A 19,661-nucleotide genomic window follows, 5' to 3' on the forward strand; every position below is an offset into this window, starting at 1 on the left:
TTGGATCGTTTGTTAAGCGATAGTATACGAACCGATTGATTCAAAAAGTTTGGCTCTATCATTCATAGTTTTGAAAATATTTTTTCATTAAACTTTAAAAATCGATTTTCTCGAAAAGTACTATATGGTCGTTGTCACAAGATAGCACACAACTGACGATATATTAAGAAAGGTATTTAAAAGACCAATGAGTCCAATGAGTCTAAGATCTGACAACCATATTTGAAATTTTAAGCACTTAAGTGTTATTAATACCCTTTTTGGAGGCGGAATATTACATATTTTGATGAATACGATGTCCGGATCTGTCATGCGACCCATTGTTGGATCGGTTATCAAAAGACCTTGCCGATGCCGATGCCGATGTATTCGCTAAATGAATGTGAGGAGGCACCAACCACTCAAAAGTGAATTTAGTAACGGTTTTTATTTAAAATCAAGTTTTGTACATTCTTCATTCCATTTTGAAAATATTTCGTATGCACTGGTTTACAAAAATCATGAATGCTCTCGGAAAAAATCACCGTGAGAAAGGTTGGAGTAAAATTTTTTTTTTCTGACTAAAATTATATTTTATAAAAGGTATTTTTGAAAGGACATTGAGCTTCAAAGTTTAATGTACAACTGTAAGATTTGTGATTTTAAGAATGAAATATAGTTGTTAAAGTTTTATTGTTCTTTGTATTTATCAATTTGTTTTTTTTACAAGACAAGATTTTAAAATCGCTTAACCTTTTTGAAAAGCTAACATTTTTCCATATGTAAAACATTCAAACGTTACAAAATTGCATTGAACTATGATTTTAATAACGCCAAAATAATTGAAACAAGACAACTGACTTTTTATCTATTCATTATTCTTATACAATAAGTACCTAAGCATGTCACCTGTATTTGCGCTAAACTATGTCGCTAACAATCAACAAACAAATGTTACTAAATCTGTCACAGATTTTGGGTTAATTATTTGATAATCTCGATCGTTTTTGTGATGAATCTTGTTACATTGAAATACCGTTATGTACAATTCGGAAATCACACTGCGGGCGCTGCCGAGGGAGATGTTTCCGGCGCGTCCGTGAATGGTTTGTGATTTTGGTACACGCTCTGTCTAGATTTAGGAACCTTTTGTTTGGCATCCTTAGCCAGGGGTTCAAAGACCCAGCCACCCTGGCCGTCGAATTCCAGTATGTGGGTGTGGAATTTCCTGAAAAACAGAAACACGGCGCTTATATGATGGACAGTGCTTAAAAAAAAGCTTTTCATTTTCATACCACAACGTTGGTCTATGCGTGATGGTCAAAAGGGTTATACCCATCGACTTGGCAGTCTCGTAAATAGAACTCTCAACATCAACCGAAACTGCACTCGTACATTCATCCAAAAGGGCATAGTGTGGCCTAAAAATATAAATATGAAGTACCCTTAAAAAAGCTTCCAAATGTAAATACTCACTTGTGATAGAATAGTCTTGCCATTGCCATTCGCTGCTTTTCACCTCCAGAAAGAGTGTCCTTCCAATCACGGATTTCGTCGAAGCTGTCCCTGAAAATGTTAAAACAACGTTAAGTGCCGGTTTAAAATTGGCATCATATACTTTACTAGCCCGTATCGTTAAATATGTTGATTCGATTCAACCCGAAAGAATATGGAAAATGTGGCAATGCCACATTTTGGCATTCAGCCCAAATTTCAGCTTGTTTATTTAAAAAACTGCTTGCCATGAACCGAATAAATTTTAAATGGGGTTTAAAACACTACAAGTATTTCTTTTAAAAATATATCGTTGCGTACATATTTTCGTGATAAGGGGCCATCCATAAACCACGTAGACACTTACCTATCAATTATGTGCTCGAGCGCCACCATACGCATGATTTCCCTCAGTTGACATTCTGTGATGTTTTTGTTCAGCATATCTTTTCGAGTGTCCGGATAGATGATTTGGTCTCGTAAGCTTCCGCACGACATGTACGGCCGTTGTGGAATATAGAACATGCAAGGTTTGCCTTGAGCCGGCTTTGGTATGCACAGCGTTCCTCCGTAAATAGGCCACAGCCCACTCAGAATACGAAACAGGCTGGATTTGCCGCATCCATTGGGTCCGGTTATCAGAAGATGCATTCCGGGCATGATTGTCAACGTCAGGCTCGACACCACAATGTCACAGTTCTAAAAAAAAGAAACAATAACTCGTACAGGGTTGTTACGTAACGCAAAAGTACAATGCACTACCGGTGTCACTACTGGCACATTTTCCAGCGATATCGTCATATCACTTTCGTTATCACTACAAACGATCATTCCTTTAGCAATGGGTTGATCATTTTTGAACTCTAGAATACCGGCAACGTTGCGGTCAGCTGTTATAACCGTCTTCTGGTAAACCCCACGAGAAACTTCGTCGAACACTTCGAGCATTCCGGCAACGCGACTAGTGTAGCCGGCCAGTGCCACAATCTCCTTGTATGATGACATCAATCGCTCGATAGCATCGGCACCACTCAGCAGTAGGTTTCGTGCCGTAGTGAAGTACTGAGTCCTCTCGCTGACCCCGTGTTCCGTGTTGGATCTGATGGTGTTGCTGCGGTCATGTGGCCCATTTGGAAGACCGGTTGTCGTCAGAATTGGTAAAGATACCATTATCATTCCGGTACCGGACCAGACGTATTTCATGAAGAACTGCTCGAGCATGATGAACCAGAGCTTTTGCGTGAAGATTGAATTCATCTGATTCACCAGCCTCGAGTACGCGTCCTGCAGTTGAGCGTGTTCCACCTGTTGCGGAGCAAAACAAAAGCAAAAACCGAAAGGTTAATCAGTATTCACATCATTCAGTCAGGAAACGTTCGTTCGTAGCTACCGACCTTGTGCCCTCCGTAGAAAGCAATCTCCTCGGCGTTTGTGATAATCTTGGAGTGCACATGTCGCAGGTATCCGTTTCGGTTTGCCTCTTCCGAAACGAGCTGCCCAAATTTGGGCGACACAACTCGCATTATGTGCGCGGTCGTTCCAATTACAATCGTTGCTAGAGCCGGTCCCATCACGATGTTCGCTTTCATTTTACGCGATGAACGTGCCATAGCAATTCCAATCAACATCAGATCGAAACATGGCTTCGTCAGATGGCTGTAGAGGTGAGCGACCGAGCTCGAGAAGGTCGAAATGTCGTCGGTTAGTCGGTGGTCGGCGTTCTCGATGCGGCCATCCAGGTTCGACACCTTGTAGTACGTTTGGTTCTTGAAGTAAAGTTTGTAGGCGTGGTTCACTAGGCGGGTTCTGGAAAGAAAAACGGAGGAAAATTCTTGTGAAAATGTTGTTGTTGTTCATGTTTATGGCAGATTCTAGAACATCGATTCAAATCATTCGCTCAATAACTTAGACTTGAAGGTCTTTATAGCAAGATCGGCTCTCGGCTCTAGTACTAGGTCTCTAACTGCCGACTTACGATTCTACCGAAGCCTTTTATACCTTTCCCAGGGCGATGACCCCCTCACCTGGACTGACGTAACGACCTAAGCTCCAAATTAGGCCGAAACTGACATTAACTTCCCCGTGATGAGACAAATCTCGTGACGAAAAATGCCAATCGGGGTCGACTGGGATTTTACTCAGGCCAAGAGGAAATTTTACTCAGGATGAGATGCAATTGTGCTAACTACAACGTCACTGACCCAGTTGAATTACGGGGTGAAATTAAACTTTCAATCAAAGAGCGCCGTTCACTTAAAGTTTGATTTTTACTAATAAAAGATTAGTTTTTAGATTTTTCAAAACAGGGTCTTTTTTCTGATAATATAGTTTTTAGTTAAAACTATTTCCTATAAAATCGTCTAAGACACATTGAAGATTAGACCTCTGGTCGTTGAGATTCAACGGATGAAAGAGAAAGAAACATGAAAGTTTAAGTTTTCTAAGTCTCTAAAAATCAGCCCCCCCATTATCTGAAGCTTAAATAAAGCAACCAATGGTTCAGCTTACAATGGTAACAAATACAATATATGGGTCATTCCATCTGAAGCGGAACAGCATTTGAAAATTACCCTCTCCGATCCTGCTCAAATTTGGCTGAGCTGTTGATACTATCAAAACATGCAAGAATCCCAAATTTCATCCAAATCGGACCACCCCCTCCATTTTTGTACCTCCTCAAAAAATCGACTTTTTGGCGATTTTTGACCAAACCTCCTAGTTTCAAACGGCGATAGCTCAGGAACCACAAATCTTAGAAGGTCGGTCTTAGACTCAATTTTGAAGGAAATTGGACGTAGAATCCATTTCCGTGATCAAAATTTTGATTAATTTATTTTTTCTACCTGTATTGCGCAATTGAAAACTTTAAACGGCCGTATCTCAAAACACCCCAACTTATTTTTTTTATTTGACCTCACCATCGTGTTCCCTGGCCGATTTTACATAAGAAGCACTTATCGACAGAAATGAATATGTTTCGTTCCAGAGATATCGAATTTTAAAGTTGTGTGTTTTCGAGATTGCCTACATGAGCTTCATTCGCTGCATCTGCTAGAAGCACACAGGTGGGCTGATCAATAACTACTACCTGGCCATTTATTGAAATGATACTTCATCATAAATAATTTTTACCAAATTGGGCAAAAATTAACTGTATAACACTGTAGGCAACTGAAGTTTAATCGCGAATGTGTATTTGCTCAAAAAAAAAAAAATGAAGTGAATTTCTGTGCTAACCCATAGGACAGAGCAATAACGACACACAGTAAAGGGCAGAATTGGATTCCGACGGAGCGAGCAGGAAAATGCAATTAATCTTGTTAGTAACACTGAACAATAAGTGCACGACACTTTATTGAATAAAAAATATGAATTAAAATGAATAAAATTTGTTGATACGTTGTACTCTAATGAAGAATGATCACAAGGAGTAGAAAAAGGATTTCTGGAAAGTATAAAACTGAAAATGTAAGAAAATCACAAAGTTTGATCTGCTGCAAAGCGGCTAGTTCCCCAAATTTAGAAACGATGATTTCGACACCCTCCGAACACAATCCAACTGCTGTCCTCACGTATAAAGTTTTTTTTGATTAAATGTAACTTGACCAAAATCATCTTTTAATCAAATGGCTCACAATATAAAAATTGATTTAATATGATCAATCTTTTGAACCATAAATCAGATTTGCCAAATTATGGTAAAGTGTCAATAATTAACTATAATTATAATAATAATAAAGCAGGTTATGAAGTTTTTGCTGAGTGACACTATTTTGCTACCGCCCATGATAAAGGCCCTAGTCATGGCCTAGGAGGTACTCTAAAACGGTTAGCAACACGTAAAAACGGTGCATTCAAAATAACCCAATAAATATTCATTTCACAAAAATAGATTGATCAAGGTAGGGGAACAGCATCTAATTCCAGCGTTCCTATAATGTTGCCATATCAGCGCTTTGGCATTCAATTACAGCTGATTAAAAGCGTTTTCAACTGAAATCGAGTGATAAATAGCTCAATAAGAAGTAAACAAGCAAGTTTCTATTGAGTTTTGCAAAATTTGTTGTTTACTAGGAAACTAGGAGCGAGGACTTAAGCTGCCAAACATACGAGAATTTCCCCTATGAGCCATTTGAATAAATATTTGCGTAAAATTTAAAAAATAAATTAAATCAATCATCTCCCAGAACACCAGGTAGCAGTTCGTCGCCATCGTGCTAACTTGTCGTACGTGCATTTTGGGCCAAATTGAGTTAAGAACGCCATTTTGTGCAGCTCACAATGCCTCACCTTTTGACCTTCACAGATCCCCAAAATTCGATTTTAATCCTGAGATATTCAACAAAAACCGAAAAAACTCCGTGCATTTTTGTCACTCTACATATGAAAGTAGTTTCAATCTTGTCGTGCTATCTTGTCACTCCATGAAAATTGATGTAAGTGCGACAAAAGGCCAAAGGGATTTCAGGCCAGGAAAGTCAGGATGCGTTTGTCGCACGTACAAGCTAGACTACCGTAAACATTTGTAATTATAACTAGGGACTCCAGCAACCAACTTCAACCAAACTTTGGGACAATGCACAGAATGGTCAGCCAAACAAAACGTGTTTGTTATTGTTTACATTGCGTGCTCTCGTTTTTGAAAATTCAAGGTCAAACATTAAAACGCGTATTTCTCGGAACGTCAAAATGGCGGGTGCGACAAGATAGCACGACGACGTCGAGTTATTGATCAGCCCGCCTGTGTGCTTCTAGCAGATGCGGCAAATGAAGCTGATGTAGGTAATCTCAAAAACCCAAAACTTTAAAATTCGATATCTCTGGAACGAAACATATTCATTTCTGTCGATAAGTGATTCTTATGTAAAATTGGCCGGGGAACACGATAATGAGGTCAAATAAAAAAAATAAGTTGGGGTGTTTTGAGATACGGCCGTTTAAAGTTTTCAATTGCGCAATACAGGTAGAAAAAATAAATTAATCGACATTTTGATCACGGAAATGGGTTCTACGTCCAATTTCCTTCAAAATTGAGTCTAAGACCGACCTTCTAAGATTTGTGGTTCCTGAGCTATCGCCGTTTGAAACTAGGAGGTTTGGTCAAAAATCGCCAAAAAGTCGATTTTTTGAGGAGGTACAAAAATGGAGGGGGTGGTCCGATTTGGATGAAATTTGGGATTCTTGCATGTTTTGATAGTATCAACAGCTCTGCCAAATTTGAGCAGGATCGGAGAGGGTAATTTTCAAATTTGCATTTTTTCGTGCACAGTTGAGATGGAATGACCCATATGTGAAATTTAATCTTCTCTCTGGAGTGTTGCTCGGGGACGCGCCAGCATTATATGTGTTGGTGAGAACTGCAGATCGCTGACATGTTTACACGCGGGCAAAAATGAGCTATGAGCTTGCTGCAAAAACTGTTAGAAAATGTAACATTTTCTGCAGCAAATCCACTGTTGCAGATTTTGATATATATTTATCCTTTGGGTGCAGGTTCGAGCAGAAACTTGCAATAGTGACCACAAAAGACCCGGGGGTCGTTAATGTGGATGGTTTGATTTTTTTTAACTTTGGCGTCCTGGGCTCCTAAGTGTACGAGAGTATGACACGGTCTGCTTGATCCACATGGGTGGGATCTTTAGTACTGTCTTTTGAATTATAAACAACAAGGTTTGTATATATTTTCAATCAGATTGTTATAGCATTGGATCCGTAACTTTTAATATTTTGGAATAAGAAGACATCAGCTCCGTGGTTGCGGTGCACCTAAAAGTGGCTATATCTCAAAAAGGGCGCAATTTATCAAAGCCTCTGTGAAGTACTTGTCAATTGCAAATTGTGTTCCTTAAAATAAATCAATTTAATTAAAATTTATAAAAAAATGCGAGAGTATTTTTTGAAAATTCAAAGTGCACGTATTTTTGGAGACCCCAAAGCTTATGCTTCTCCTCGAGTTGAGCTTGCGCAGTCATTTTTGTCAATTTGTATAATTCATGTAATAGGTATTTATTTGTTAGGCTCATTCAAATTTTGTTTAAAATCACCTTTTCAAAAAAATGAGATGAATGAATGTTTGTTCGATTGAAAACTATTCAACTCTAATTTCGAACGATTAATTTTAAGGGAAAAGCACGTATACATATATGTGAAGATCATGTATTTTTACCGGACATGGTTTTTTTTTTTTTTTTTTTGTAGTGTGGCTTGGAAGTGTGGAAGAAATTTCGAAGGCGCACAGTGGGCCGGAGTGAAATCGTAGTGCGACAAAATAAAATCGGCAAAAAGTTTTTTTTATATTAAAAATTAAAAAGAAAATTATAGTGAAAGCAAGTGAGCGTTGCGTACGTGCACCAAACCCGCCCCCCCCCCCCTCCGCCATCCGTTTTTGGGCGGCTGTACCCCAGGTTAGGGGCGGCCCAAAACAACGTGGGGTTTCGACTCCCTTTCTCCGTGAGCGGCTGTTCCCAGGTTAGGGGCGGCTCTGAAGAGGTGAGCGACCCCCCCCCCTTCAACGGGCGTCTGTTCCCCAGGTTAGGGGCGGCCCGAAGAAACTGGTGTCTGGCTCCATAGTCGAGGTAAGCGTCTGTTCTCCATGTTAGGGGCGGCTTACAGCGGATAGAGTTCAGACCCCCCCCCCCCCCTCGAGCGGCTGTTCCCCAGGTTAGGGGCGGCTCGAAACAGCGTCTGTTCCCCAGGTTAGGGGCGGCTGATTAAAAGTCCCAGTGCCAGGGTGGGACTCTAAACAGTCCTGGTACGACGGTCCTCCGGCGAGACAGGGGGTTGGTGATGGCTACACGCACCCGCCGTAAAACCGTAGTGCAGAGAGCTCCAGATGCGAGCCGATCCAATCGCCGACCCGATTTTCGGGGATCCAGGGATTGGAAACTCGGGACGTGGAACTGCAGGTCTCTCAACTTCGATGGGAGCGACCGCATTCTTCATAACGAATTGCGGGTCCGCGGTCTCGAAGTCGTGGCGCTGCAGGAGGTGTGCTGGACGGGGAAGGACCACCGAGAGCTCGGTGGGTATACTATGTATTGGAGCGGCGGCGATACACACGAGCTGGGGACAGCTTTTATCGTGCTGGGCGAAATGGCGAAGCGCGTGATTGGTTGGTGGCCAGTCAACGACAGAATGTGCCGGTTGAGAATCAAGGGCCGATTCTTCAATCTGAGCATCATCAACGTGCACAGCCCGCACATGGGAAGCGACGCCGATGACAAGGACGCTTTCTACGAGCTTCTTGACCGCGAGTACAGGAAGTGTCCAAAACACGACGTCAAGATTGTCATCGGCGACTTGAACGCTCAAGTTGGCCAGGAGGAGGAGTTTAGACCGGTTATTGGGAGGTTCAGCGCTCACCAGCAGACGAACGAGAACGGCCTACGACTCATCGATTTCGCTACCTCCCGAAACATGGCCATACGTAGTACCTTCTTCCAGCACACCTCCTATACAAGTACACCTGGAGATCACCAAACGACACGGAGACGCAAATCGACCATGTTCTCATCGATGGTCGGCACTTCTCGGACATAATCGACGTCAGAACCTACCGTGGCGCGGACATCGACTCGGACCACTACCTGGTGGTGGCAAAGCTGCGCCAACGCCTGTCCGAGGTCAACAAGATCCGGTACCGTCGCCCGCAGCGGTATAACCTGGAGCGACTCAAGGATCCTGAGGTCGCTACCCAGTACGCGCGGGAACTCGAAGCTGCGTTGCCTGACGAGGGTGAGCTCGCCGAAGCCCCTCTGGAGGCCTGCTGGAGCCACATGGAAGCAGCCATCAACGCAGCGGCATCGAGCGCCATCGGGTACGTGGACCGAGTTCGACGGAACGGCTGGTTCGACGAGGAATGTCAGGCGATTTGGGACGAGAAGAAAGCAGCGCGGGACAAGTGGCTGCTGCACAACACCCGTGGGAACAAGGAGTCGTACAAACAGTTGCGAAGACAGCAAACCCATCTCTTCCGGGATAAGAAGCGCCGCCTGGAAGAGTTGGAGTGCCAGGACATGGAACAGCTGTATCGCTCCAACGAAACGCGCAAGTTCTACAAGAAACTCAGTCAATCCCGGAAAGGCTTCATGCCGCGGGCCGAAATGTGTCGGGATAAGGACGGAGGCATCTTGACGGACGAGCGTGAGGTGATCGAAAGGTGGAAGCAGCATTTCGACGAGCACCTGAACAGCCCAGAGGCGGAGTACCAGGGCGATGGGGGAAACGACGTCAGCGGTATGGTGGACGGCGGGGACGAGCCAGCACCCACGATGAGGGAAGTTAAGGATGCCATCAAGAAGCTGAAGAACAACAAAGCAGCGGGTAAGGATGGTATCGGTGCTGAACTCATCAAGATGGGCCCGGACAAGCTGGCGGCCTGTCTACACCAGCTGATAGTCAAGGTCTGGGACACAGAACAGCTACCGGAGGAGTGGAAAGAGGGAGTAATATGCCCGATCTACAAGAAGGGGGACAAGTTGGAATGTGAGAACTATCGAGCCATCACTATTCTCAACGCGGCCTACAAAGTGCTGTCTCAGATCATCTTCTGTCGTCTGTCAGAGCGAGCAAAGGATTTCGTTGGGCCGTACCAAGCCGGTTTTGTGGAGGGGAAATCGACGACGGACCAAATCTTTTTGCTACGCCAAATCCTCCAAAAATGTCGCGAGTACCAGATCCCGACGCACCACCTGTTCATCGATTTCAAAGCCGCGTACGACTCGGTCGATCGCGAAGAGCTATGGAAGATCATGTACGAGAACGGCTTTCCCGGGAAGCTGATCAGACTGGTGAAATCAACGATGGACGGGGCACGGTGCAGCGTGAAGATTTCGGGGGCGATGTCCGACCCGATCGAATCGCGCAAGGGACTGCGACAAGGCGACGGTATCTCCGGCCTCTGTTTCAACATTGGGCTTGAAGGTGTGATGAGGCGGGCGGGCTTCAACATGCGGGGCACGATCATCAACCGGTCCAACCAGTTCATCTGCTATGCCGACGACATGGACATTGTCGGCAGAACGTTCGAGGATGTGGCCAGGCGGTACACCGAATTGAAGCGGGAAGCGGATAAGGTTGGATTGAAGGTGAATGTTGCGAAGACGAAGTATCTGCTGGCAGGAGGAACCGAGTCCCTCAGGGCTCGCATAGGACCGAGCGTGACGATCGACGGCGACGAGTTCGAGGTCGTGGAGGAGTTTGTGTACCTCGGTTCGTTGGTAACGTCGGACAACAACTGCAGCAGAGAAATTCGGAGGCGCATCATCACCGGTAGTCGTGCCTACTATGGACTCCACAAGACCCTACGGTCTGGTCATCTTTCCCGGCGTACAAAGTGCACCATGTACGAAACGCTGATAAGACCCGTCGTCCTCTACGGGCACGAGACGTGGACGATGCTCGAGGAGGACCTGCAAGCGCTTGAAGTATTCGAACGGCGAGTGCTTAGGACGATCTTTGGCGGCGTACGGGAGAACAATGTGTGGCGGAGAAGGATGAACCACGAGCTGGCGCAACTCTACGGCAAACCAAGCATTCGGAAAGTCGCCAAGGCTGGCCGAATCCGGTGGGCCGGACACGTCGCAAGAATGCCGGACGCGCTGGATGCGCGCCAACCGAACCAGACTATCAATCCGGTGAAGTTGGTGTTCAATTCGGAGCCGGTTGGAACGCGGCGGAGGGGGGCGCAACGTGCACGGTGGTTGAACCAGGTGGAGGAAGATCTGGAAAGTGTGGGAGTTCCGCAGCGGAATTGGAGAGTAGCAGCCCAGGACCGAGTTAGATGGCAACGCATCTGGAGACAGCTCATGACCCGGAGGTTGTACGAGCAGTAAAAGTAAAAGTAAGTAAGTGTTTGTATACACCATACAGTGAAACAAATCATGGTAATACAGATACAAGATACGCGAATAAACCGTATTTCTGTAGAGTTTTGTAATGGGGGAAAAAATGTTTCCGAACTTTTGATAGAGGCTTGCATTTTCTTTTTCAATTTAGTTATTTATTTCTTTTTTTCGAAACTTAGTCGGACGACCAAGTTAAAATAACATGTGTTTTAATTATTTCATAACGTTTATAAATTAATTTAAATAAATTAATTTTAAATGGCAACTGGGGAGGTAAATGTATAAATAAAATATTTAGAAATACTTTTGATAGAAACTTTCTTGCTCACTTCATACTACCTACCTACTGTATTACTTGACATGAGTTGAAAAAGCTTTTCAGAAGCTCTTACCAAATGTCAAAGTGATGATGTAACAACATTAGGTGACCGATGGAAATCCATGTTTTCCATACATCTTATTAAAATAATCGTGGGTCAAACTTTACTCAATCCATCAGGTATAAATAAAATATTTAGAAATACTTTTGATAGAAACTTTCTTGTTCACTTCATACTACCTACCTACTGTATTACTTGACATGAGTTGAAAAAGCTTTTCAGAAGCTCTTACCAAATGTCAAAGTGATGATGTGTCAACATTAGGTGACCGATGGAAATCCATGTTTTTCCATACATCTTATTAAAATAATCGTGGATCAAACTTTACTCAATCCATCAGGTAGTGGTATGATAATTTACACACAAAAAAACAAGTCATTGCAAGTCATTCAAATAATTGATGTGGTCAAAATGTTATGAGTCTCAACGATGACTTTTTTCTTAGCTACCCTTGTGGCTACTTTTAAATCGTTATTGTTTATTGATTATTCTGATGGTGAATTTGAGCAAATTGGTAATCAAATTAGGCAAAACAATCTTGCTAATCTGGCTGAACAATTAGGTTTGCCTAAAAGGCGAGATAATCTGTTGCTTGCCAACGAATATTTGAACGCCAACCGGTAAACCCATTTATTATGCCTGTAAGCCATGCGATCATCGAAGATTAAATCATTCTGTGCTCAATTGTGGGTTATGAAAACCTTGGCGCAGTGGAGCGTTTACCTATCCTCATCGTAGAAGTACTATAGGGGGTTGAGACGGGCTACAAGCATATTAGAAGTGCACTTGCCCAGCAGCCTCGGTAATTTAATTTCCAAACTGGTTTGCCATGTTCTAGGCGCAAACGAACCAACTATGTGAGCCGCTAGAAGCCATTTGTCACTGCAGGAGAGCTCAAGTCTCGTGCGCGCCGCTAGAAATTCTGTTGAAGTACATTGACTTGAAATGTACTGTTCTGCTAGTTAAGGAACGGTTTGTCCTTGTGCTTATAAAGCCACAAATCCAGTTGTTCAAGTGAACTTCAGAATGAAGTAAACCTTAGACTGTATGGAAGTAAGATGTTGCAATCGTAAATTTCTAGAAGGATCTAAGCCAGAGGTAACGATTGAGTACTCAGCTTGTGTACTGAGATTATGCGTTACTGAGAATCTATCGCGAGCACTAGCGTGCACAGGGTGGGGCAACATGGGGCAGTTGCCCCACTATCCTTAGAAATTTGTTGTAAAATTGCTAAGGGGGTGTCCATAAATGACGAAATTTTCAAAACGCTCATATTGTTGCCCCACCTTCCTTGAGGATCTGGGCACGCTAGTGATCGCGAGTGTCTGTCTGGGGTGTCTTAGTTCATTGCCACTAACAGTGAGCACTGATAACAAGGGAGACGTCCAACTTAAAAGTAGAGTGGCACGGTTTACATGTTCTGTTTATCAGCAAATGTTTTTATTCTTTGAATGATTGACTTTTCATGTTCGGGTGAAAAGAGAAATCTACTGAACAATAACTTTAAAATGAGTAAATTGCTCCAAGTTTCAGTGGGGAAGAGTATCGGGGACAGCATATCAAGCCGATTCAGTAACAAATTTATTTTATTTAACTAATGTTAACGTGTTTTATTATTAATGTTGATATACGTCGTCTTGCTAGGGTGTACAGATAAGATCAGCTTGTGATGGTACACTACTTTCCTTTCACTAAGCAATCGAATCCAGTTGTCATAGTTGTGTTAGTCCTAGCTAGAGATTGAACTCCTCCACATTTCATTTTTTTTTTAATTTGGTTGATGGAAAACATGTCTTTCGGTTATTATTGATGCATGATTGATATTGAGCGATATTCTCATTCTCACCTAAATGCCAGTGCCAGCTTGTTCTCGAGGTACCGAATCATGGAGTTGATGAATGTCGCTGGTATGGCGATGCCGAACCATTTGAGCAGCATCAGCACAAAGTTTTTCACATCTTTTCTCACGATATATTTAACAATGGCGCCTTCCATTGCGGCAACGTAGATACTGAGGAAGGTTCGCGATATAAGACACAGTGTGTGAACGGCCAACAGACCGGTCTCCTCGCACAGCACGCGAGGGACCATTATCTGGATGAGCTTCCTTAGCTGTAGAATGAACTCCAGATTCAAACCCGGTTGCTTCCTTCGACGTTGTTTCTTCTCGATGATGATCTTCTCGATTTTTTCTTCCGGATCTTCGACGTCTGCCTTCGTAAGATTGTTGTTTTCATTGCGATTCAACTGACCGTTATCACACTTTGTTTCGTTAGCACTTAGTTGCTGCTTAATGTATGGATAGGACAGCTTCAAACAGTACGCAAGCAGAGCCGTCGAGACTAAACCCTTGGAAACGGCCACTTTGGAGTAGCCGAGTTCCTCGAGCTTGTCGAACGACTTTCGCGCAAATTTCGATATCACTGTCGGCATCTTGGCAGTGGCCTGTTTCGGGTTCAACTCCAAAGAAGATGGTCACACACTCAATTCCAACACACGCGGGCGGGCGGGCAAAGGTTACATCTTTCGCGTTCAACCCATTCTAGAAAACTGCTAGGCCGTCATCTGAAAACATCGAGAACAAAACAGAAAAACGGAAGAAAACGATTATCGTCTGAGACGTGAAAGAGTAGCAAAACTCTAGCCTTAAACTTTAGTTGCGAAGGATACTGTAAATATGGAATCGCACTTTTCCGCGAATGGTTTGCGCATATGATTGTAAATGTATGTGTGCGTGCATTTTGAATGTGTGGACGGTGGTGAGAGGCACAGCGAAATGAATGAGGTTCTTCTTTCTTTGTTGGCGCGAGTTCTTCACCTTCGCACATTTTTTTTGCCTTTGTTGCGTTTCCTGTGATTTTACGCACTGTTCATCGTGGTCAGTGTTTCACCTGTTTTTTTTGTCTTTATTTATGATCGCTTCTGAATGTATGGAAAAATACAGTGAGAGTTCGATGAGCGCGGAGTTACTAGTAAGTTTCGTCTCGTGGTGATATCTTATAACCGTGTAGTACACAGGTAGCTGCCTATGTGCTCTCTTATACTAAGCTTGATGGTTTTCCTATCTAGTAAGCATAAAATAGCACAGAGGCATCGACCTAATAAGAACTGCTAAAAATAAGAAGGTAACATGGGGTTCGTGTTAATAAAACATTTTCTTAAATTTATCATTTTCTCTTGTTTGAGACTTCCTTGATTTGTTGAGTTATAATAAAACTTTTGTTTTGAATTATTATTGTTATTATTATTTTTTATTGATAATTGACCATTATTTTGGCTTTTGTGTCATTCGATGTTTTGAATTATTACAAATAGTCATAAAAAATGTTATGTGATATTTTTTAAATAAATTTAATGAATTTTAATAAATTCAACTTCTTTTTGAGGGAGCATACATTAAAAAGTCCCGTGAATCATAAGCAACTTGTAGAAATTTAACTTAATTTGTTTTTTTCCCTAGATTTCTTGTCGCTCCTTTTACAGTTTACCGCCTAGATCAACATTACCATATATTTCCATTTTGGTATGTAGACTACTAGGCAGTGTTCGTGTATATCGTCTGTGCTATGTCCGTAAAAAGTGACTGTGATTTCAAGGTCACCACTCATCGCTGGGGGTTTCCTGTCTAATTGCTTCAATACTACATTGTTATACACAAACCCGTAAGTATAAAATGATCTTAGCTCACTTCTCAACATGCCGCATTTAGCTTAAACTTCTCCTTGAGCACATGATATACGCACAAAAAGTGGGATTTATAGAAAAACGAAATAAAAAACAAAACAATGAGTGATCACTGCCGCGATAAGTACAAGTACTTTTGACAATGACCTACATCTCGGCCTGTACGACAACGACGATGACGACGATCGCGAGACGAATCGACTCTGATGGACGAAGCACAGACACACTTGATCAGCCGGTAAGTGGTTGAGTAGAATTGCCGGCTTTGCCGCAGAGGCCAGGGAGGAAAGCTCAACAACTTCATCGGGCAGATTGGGCTCGTGAACTTGACTTTCAACCAGGAGCAACAAAAAAAATGACAGGCGTGACACCAAAAGTACTTTAAATGAACAAGTATTAGGGTAGAGTAGTCATCAATGAGACACGGGCAACAATGATAAAATGGCTCTCACAAGCCGTAGTTTCAATCAATCAGGCTCATATTTGGTGTGTCTACTAGATACACATCTGACATAATAGTGGCTTTGGTTATGGACACTCCCTTGAAAAGTTATTCATAAATGTTTGATTCTGGGGTGTAAAAGTAAATTATGGACAAAAAATACTTTTTCGCTCGTAGGCTGCCATTTACACCAAAACTAATATTTCTTCAAATTTCTTTCGATTTTCCATAGAGATTGAGTTGGGCTACAATGTCCTTTCATTAGGTTTGGCAAAAAATTATAATATACCCAGAATCCAGGGCTGTCTCATTGTTCCCCACTCATTTTAGCCCATGGGACACTTCGATTTTTCTTCATTAAACTTTTCAAAATCTATGGAAATCTTTTAAAACATGAATTGAAAGTAATTTTTGGCATATTTATAGAGTTTTAACCTCATTTAACCAAAAATACAAAAATATTTGGTATAAATATATGGATTTTACAAAATTCTAATACTTTTTAGTTTAACTTTTGTTAACTAAACTTTCATGTTGGCAGAATTGCTCTAAAATGTTCAAGGCAAGTAACTTGCAATGGAACAATCCAAAAACATGATGTTTTACTAGAAAAGTATTGATTTTCGTAGAGTGTCTCATTGTTCCCCAGCTATCTCATTGTTCCTGCCTAGTGCGTCTACAATGAGACAGTTGAATAACTCTGGCTGTAGATTTCGGATCGATCTCATATTTTGGTCAATGTTAGAACACATTAAAAGAAATTAAATGTAACAAAAAGCTCATTAAAGCATGCTGATGAAAAAATTAGAAAAATCGTTGAAAGTTGAAAACCAAAAGTATCTCATTGATGACTACCCTACCCTATATATTTTTTTTTAATTCTGATATCCCTTACTTGAGTAGTAGAAAGACCAATGACCTCTTTTAAGACATTAAGTATACGAGAATGGACAGATACTGCGTTGAATGAACCCAGGTCACGCTATCAACGCTGATACTTCTTCAGATAGTACCCCTAAGAATCCGTAAGAAAAGCAACATAAGAAATGTGAAAAATGAGGAAAGAAAAAGTTAAGGTCACAACATAATCGAACCCATGCAGGAAGGAAAGACTCGCTCGACCTTGTTTCGTTCCACGATCTTGTTCTACAGTCAGAGGCAAAAAATCAACCACAACAATACAGTCAGAGTGCTGCAAACAGCATGATCTTAAAATAATGGAATCTTTTAACTATTTTTTGTATTTTTTTTTATTCGAAAAATGAAGAAACAATTAGTTTGAAGCATTTAATTTGATCTTCATTAGAAATCTATAATAATTTAAAAAAAAATATTTAAACCATTTTAATTTTATTTAAATTCTAGGGACCGAAATCATCAAATTTATCAAAAACAAAGTCCAAAATAAAATTGTTAAGCTTTGAATTATTTGATTCATAAATGAACCAGTACAATGTTAAACCCAATACTTACCAACTCATGCAAGCAAACTCCCATATGAACAGAGCAAAGCTGACCTTTTCGCAGTTTATGGATCTCTGTAGTGGGTCGGTCCATTAGTATTGTACCTTAAAAGTGCCTAACTCACCCAATACCATAATCTTGGTGTTTTTTTTTTAAAGTTCAGGTATAATCTTGCTCTTGAGTTATGACCGACCGTCGAGTACGTTTCAAAATAATTACTCAGCATTTTTTTAACCTGTGGGTTAAATTGAGTAAAATAAAAGAAGTGACGTGTTTAAAGCCAAAGATTCAGATAAGTGCTTATCGCTACTTTGTTGGTAGTGAAAATGAATGTGAATTTATTTTGAACCTAAATATTTTTTATGTAAATTTATATAAATTAACTAACGATGTTTACATTGTCCTTCAAATGGATTAACTGTTGGTGTACATTGTACATCTTCGTTCACGTTTTAATAAACTAATCTCATCAATGACTTGCGTAATCTTATCAAAGATTATGGATTTGAAGGGGAAACGCTAACTCAAGAGCAAGTCTAAGACCATCAATTGAATTGGTTTCAAAGTGCATTTTGATAAGAACCATAATGATTAGACAGTGACGAACTTTGGAACTGTTGTTGTTGTTCATTCGATTTTGCCTTCCTCACTGAGGTAAGGCTATAATCCTGCTCTAAAAATGAACTTTTTATAAAAAGCTCGAAGACCCACCTTCATATATACATATCGACTCAGAATCGAAAACTGAACAAATGTCTGTGTGTGTGTGTGTATGTGTGTGTGTGTATGTGTGTGTGTATGTATGTGTTCAAAAATCTTGCCAAGTTTTCTCAGCACTGGCTGAACCGATTTTGATCGAACCAGTTGCATTCGACTTGGTTTAGGGTCCCATACATCGCTATTGAATTGTTTGAAGTTTCGATAAGCAGTTCAAAAGTTATGTATAAAAATGTGTTTTCACATATATCCGGATCTCAATTATATGCATGTAAACGATGTCCGGATCCATCATCCAACCCATCGTTGGTTAGGTAATCAAAAGACCTTTCCAACGAGTCCACAACATCGAAGATCTGGCAACCCTGTCTCGAGTTATGACCACTTTATAAAAAAATAGCTGAAATATGTGTCCAAACCACTCATATTACCCATTGTTGGTAAAAAGTGAGGAAGGCATCAACCACATAGGTGGATCAAGTTAGTTTTTATTCACACGACTAGTCAAGTTTGGAACACGTAAAGGCAACAATGGTTTGGGATAGCCATTATTTCAAAGATGAGTTAAGAGACTCACTTAACAATCCTAATTACTCTGCCACATTAAAACGATTGAATATGATTCAGCTGAACATGATATTATTTTAAAAAACTAACTTAATCCACCTATGTGGTTGATGCCTTCCTCACTTTTTACCAAAAATGGGTATATGAGTGGTTTCATCATTTTTTTAGATCCAGAAAAAAAGAACACAATGTATAACTTATGTGGTAATAACTCGATACAGGGTTGTCAGTTCTTCAATGTCTTGAACTCATTGGAAAGGCCTTTCAATTACCTAACCAACGATGGGTCGGATGATGGATCTGGACATAGTTTACATACATTACAGTGAGATCCGGCTTCAAAAAAGTACATAAATATCACTTAAGTGGTCATAACTCGAGACAGGGTTGCCAGATCTTCAATGTCTTGAACTCATTGGAAAGGCTTTTCAATTACCTAACTAACGATGGGTCGGATGGTGGATCTGGACATAGTTTACATACATTACAGTGAGATCCGGCTTCAAAAAAGTACATAAATATCACTTAAGTGGTCATAACTCGAGACAGGGTTGCCAGATCTTCAATGTCTTGGACTCATTGGAAAGGCTTTTCAATTACCTAACCAACGATGGGTCAGATGATGGATCCGGACATAGTTTACATACATTTAAGTGAGATCCGGCATCAAAAAAGTACATAAATATCACTTAAGTGGTCATAACTCGAGACAGGGTTGCCAGATCTTCAATGTCTTGAACTCATTGGAAAAGCCTTTCAATTACCTAACTAACGATGGGTCGGATGATGGATCCGGACATAGTTTACATACATTTAAGTGAGATCCGGCTTCAAAAAAGTACATAAATATCACTTAAGTGGTCATAACTCGAGACAGGGTTGTCAGTTCTTCAATGTTTTGGATTCGTTGGAAAGGCCTTTCAATTACCTAACCAACGATGGGTCGGATGATGGATCCGGACATAGTTTACATACATTTGAGTGAGATCCGGCTTCAAAAAAGTACATAAATATCACTTAAGTGGTCATAACTCGAGACAGGGTTGCCAGATCTTCAATGTCTTGAACTCATTAGAAAGGCCTTTCAAT

The 19,661-nt window shown here is 41.3% G+C and overlaps 1 protein-coding gene across 4 annotated transcripts in view; it reads right to left on the minus strand.

Annotated features, from left to right (window-relative positions):
- Nucleotides 1-739: 739 nt before the first annotated feature.
- The window catches only part of LOC6046470 (ATP-binding cassette sub-family D member), a 35,992-nt gene continuing 17,070 nt past the window's right edge, over nucleotides 740-19,661 (minus strand). For all 4 annotated transcript variants that reach the window (XM_038252653.1, XM_038252647.1, XM_038252661.1 and 1 more), the window contains 7 exons: nucleotides 13,545-14,263; nucleotides 2,868-3,279; nucleotides 2,236-2,778; nucleotides 1,841-2,172; nucleotides 1,456-1,545; nucleotides 1,275-1,400; nucleotides 740-1,207 (listed from right to left, as the gene is read on the minus strand). In XM_038252653.1, the coding sequence (XP_038108581.1) occupies nucleotides 1,036-1,207; nucleotides 1,275-1,400; nucleotides 1,456-1,545; nucleotides 1,841-2,172; nucleotides 2,236-2,778; nucleotides 2,868-3,279; nucleotides 13,545-14,131 (2,262 nt within the window). In that variant the 5' untranslated portion in view covers nucleotides 14,132-14,263 and the 3' untranslated portion in view covers nucleotides 740-1,035. The remainder of the gene's footprint in view (nucleotides 1,208-1,274; nucleotides 1,401-1,455; nucleotides 1,546-1,840; nucleotides 2,173-2,235; nucleotides 2,779-2,867; nucleotides 3,280-13,544; nucleotides 14,264-19,661) is intronic.

This window comes from Culex quinquefasciatus, chromosome 1 (assembly GCF_015732765.1).
Source record: "Culex quinquefasciatus strain JHB chromosome 1, VPISU_Cqui_1.0_pri_paternal, whole genome shotgun sequence".
NCBI lineage: Eukaryota > Metazoa > Arthropoda > Insecta > Diptera > Culicidae > Culex > Culex quinquefasciatus.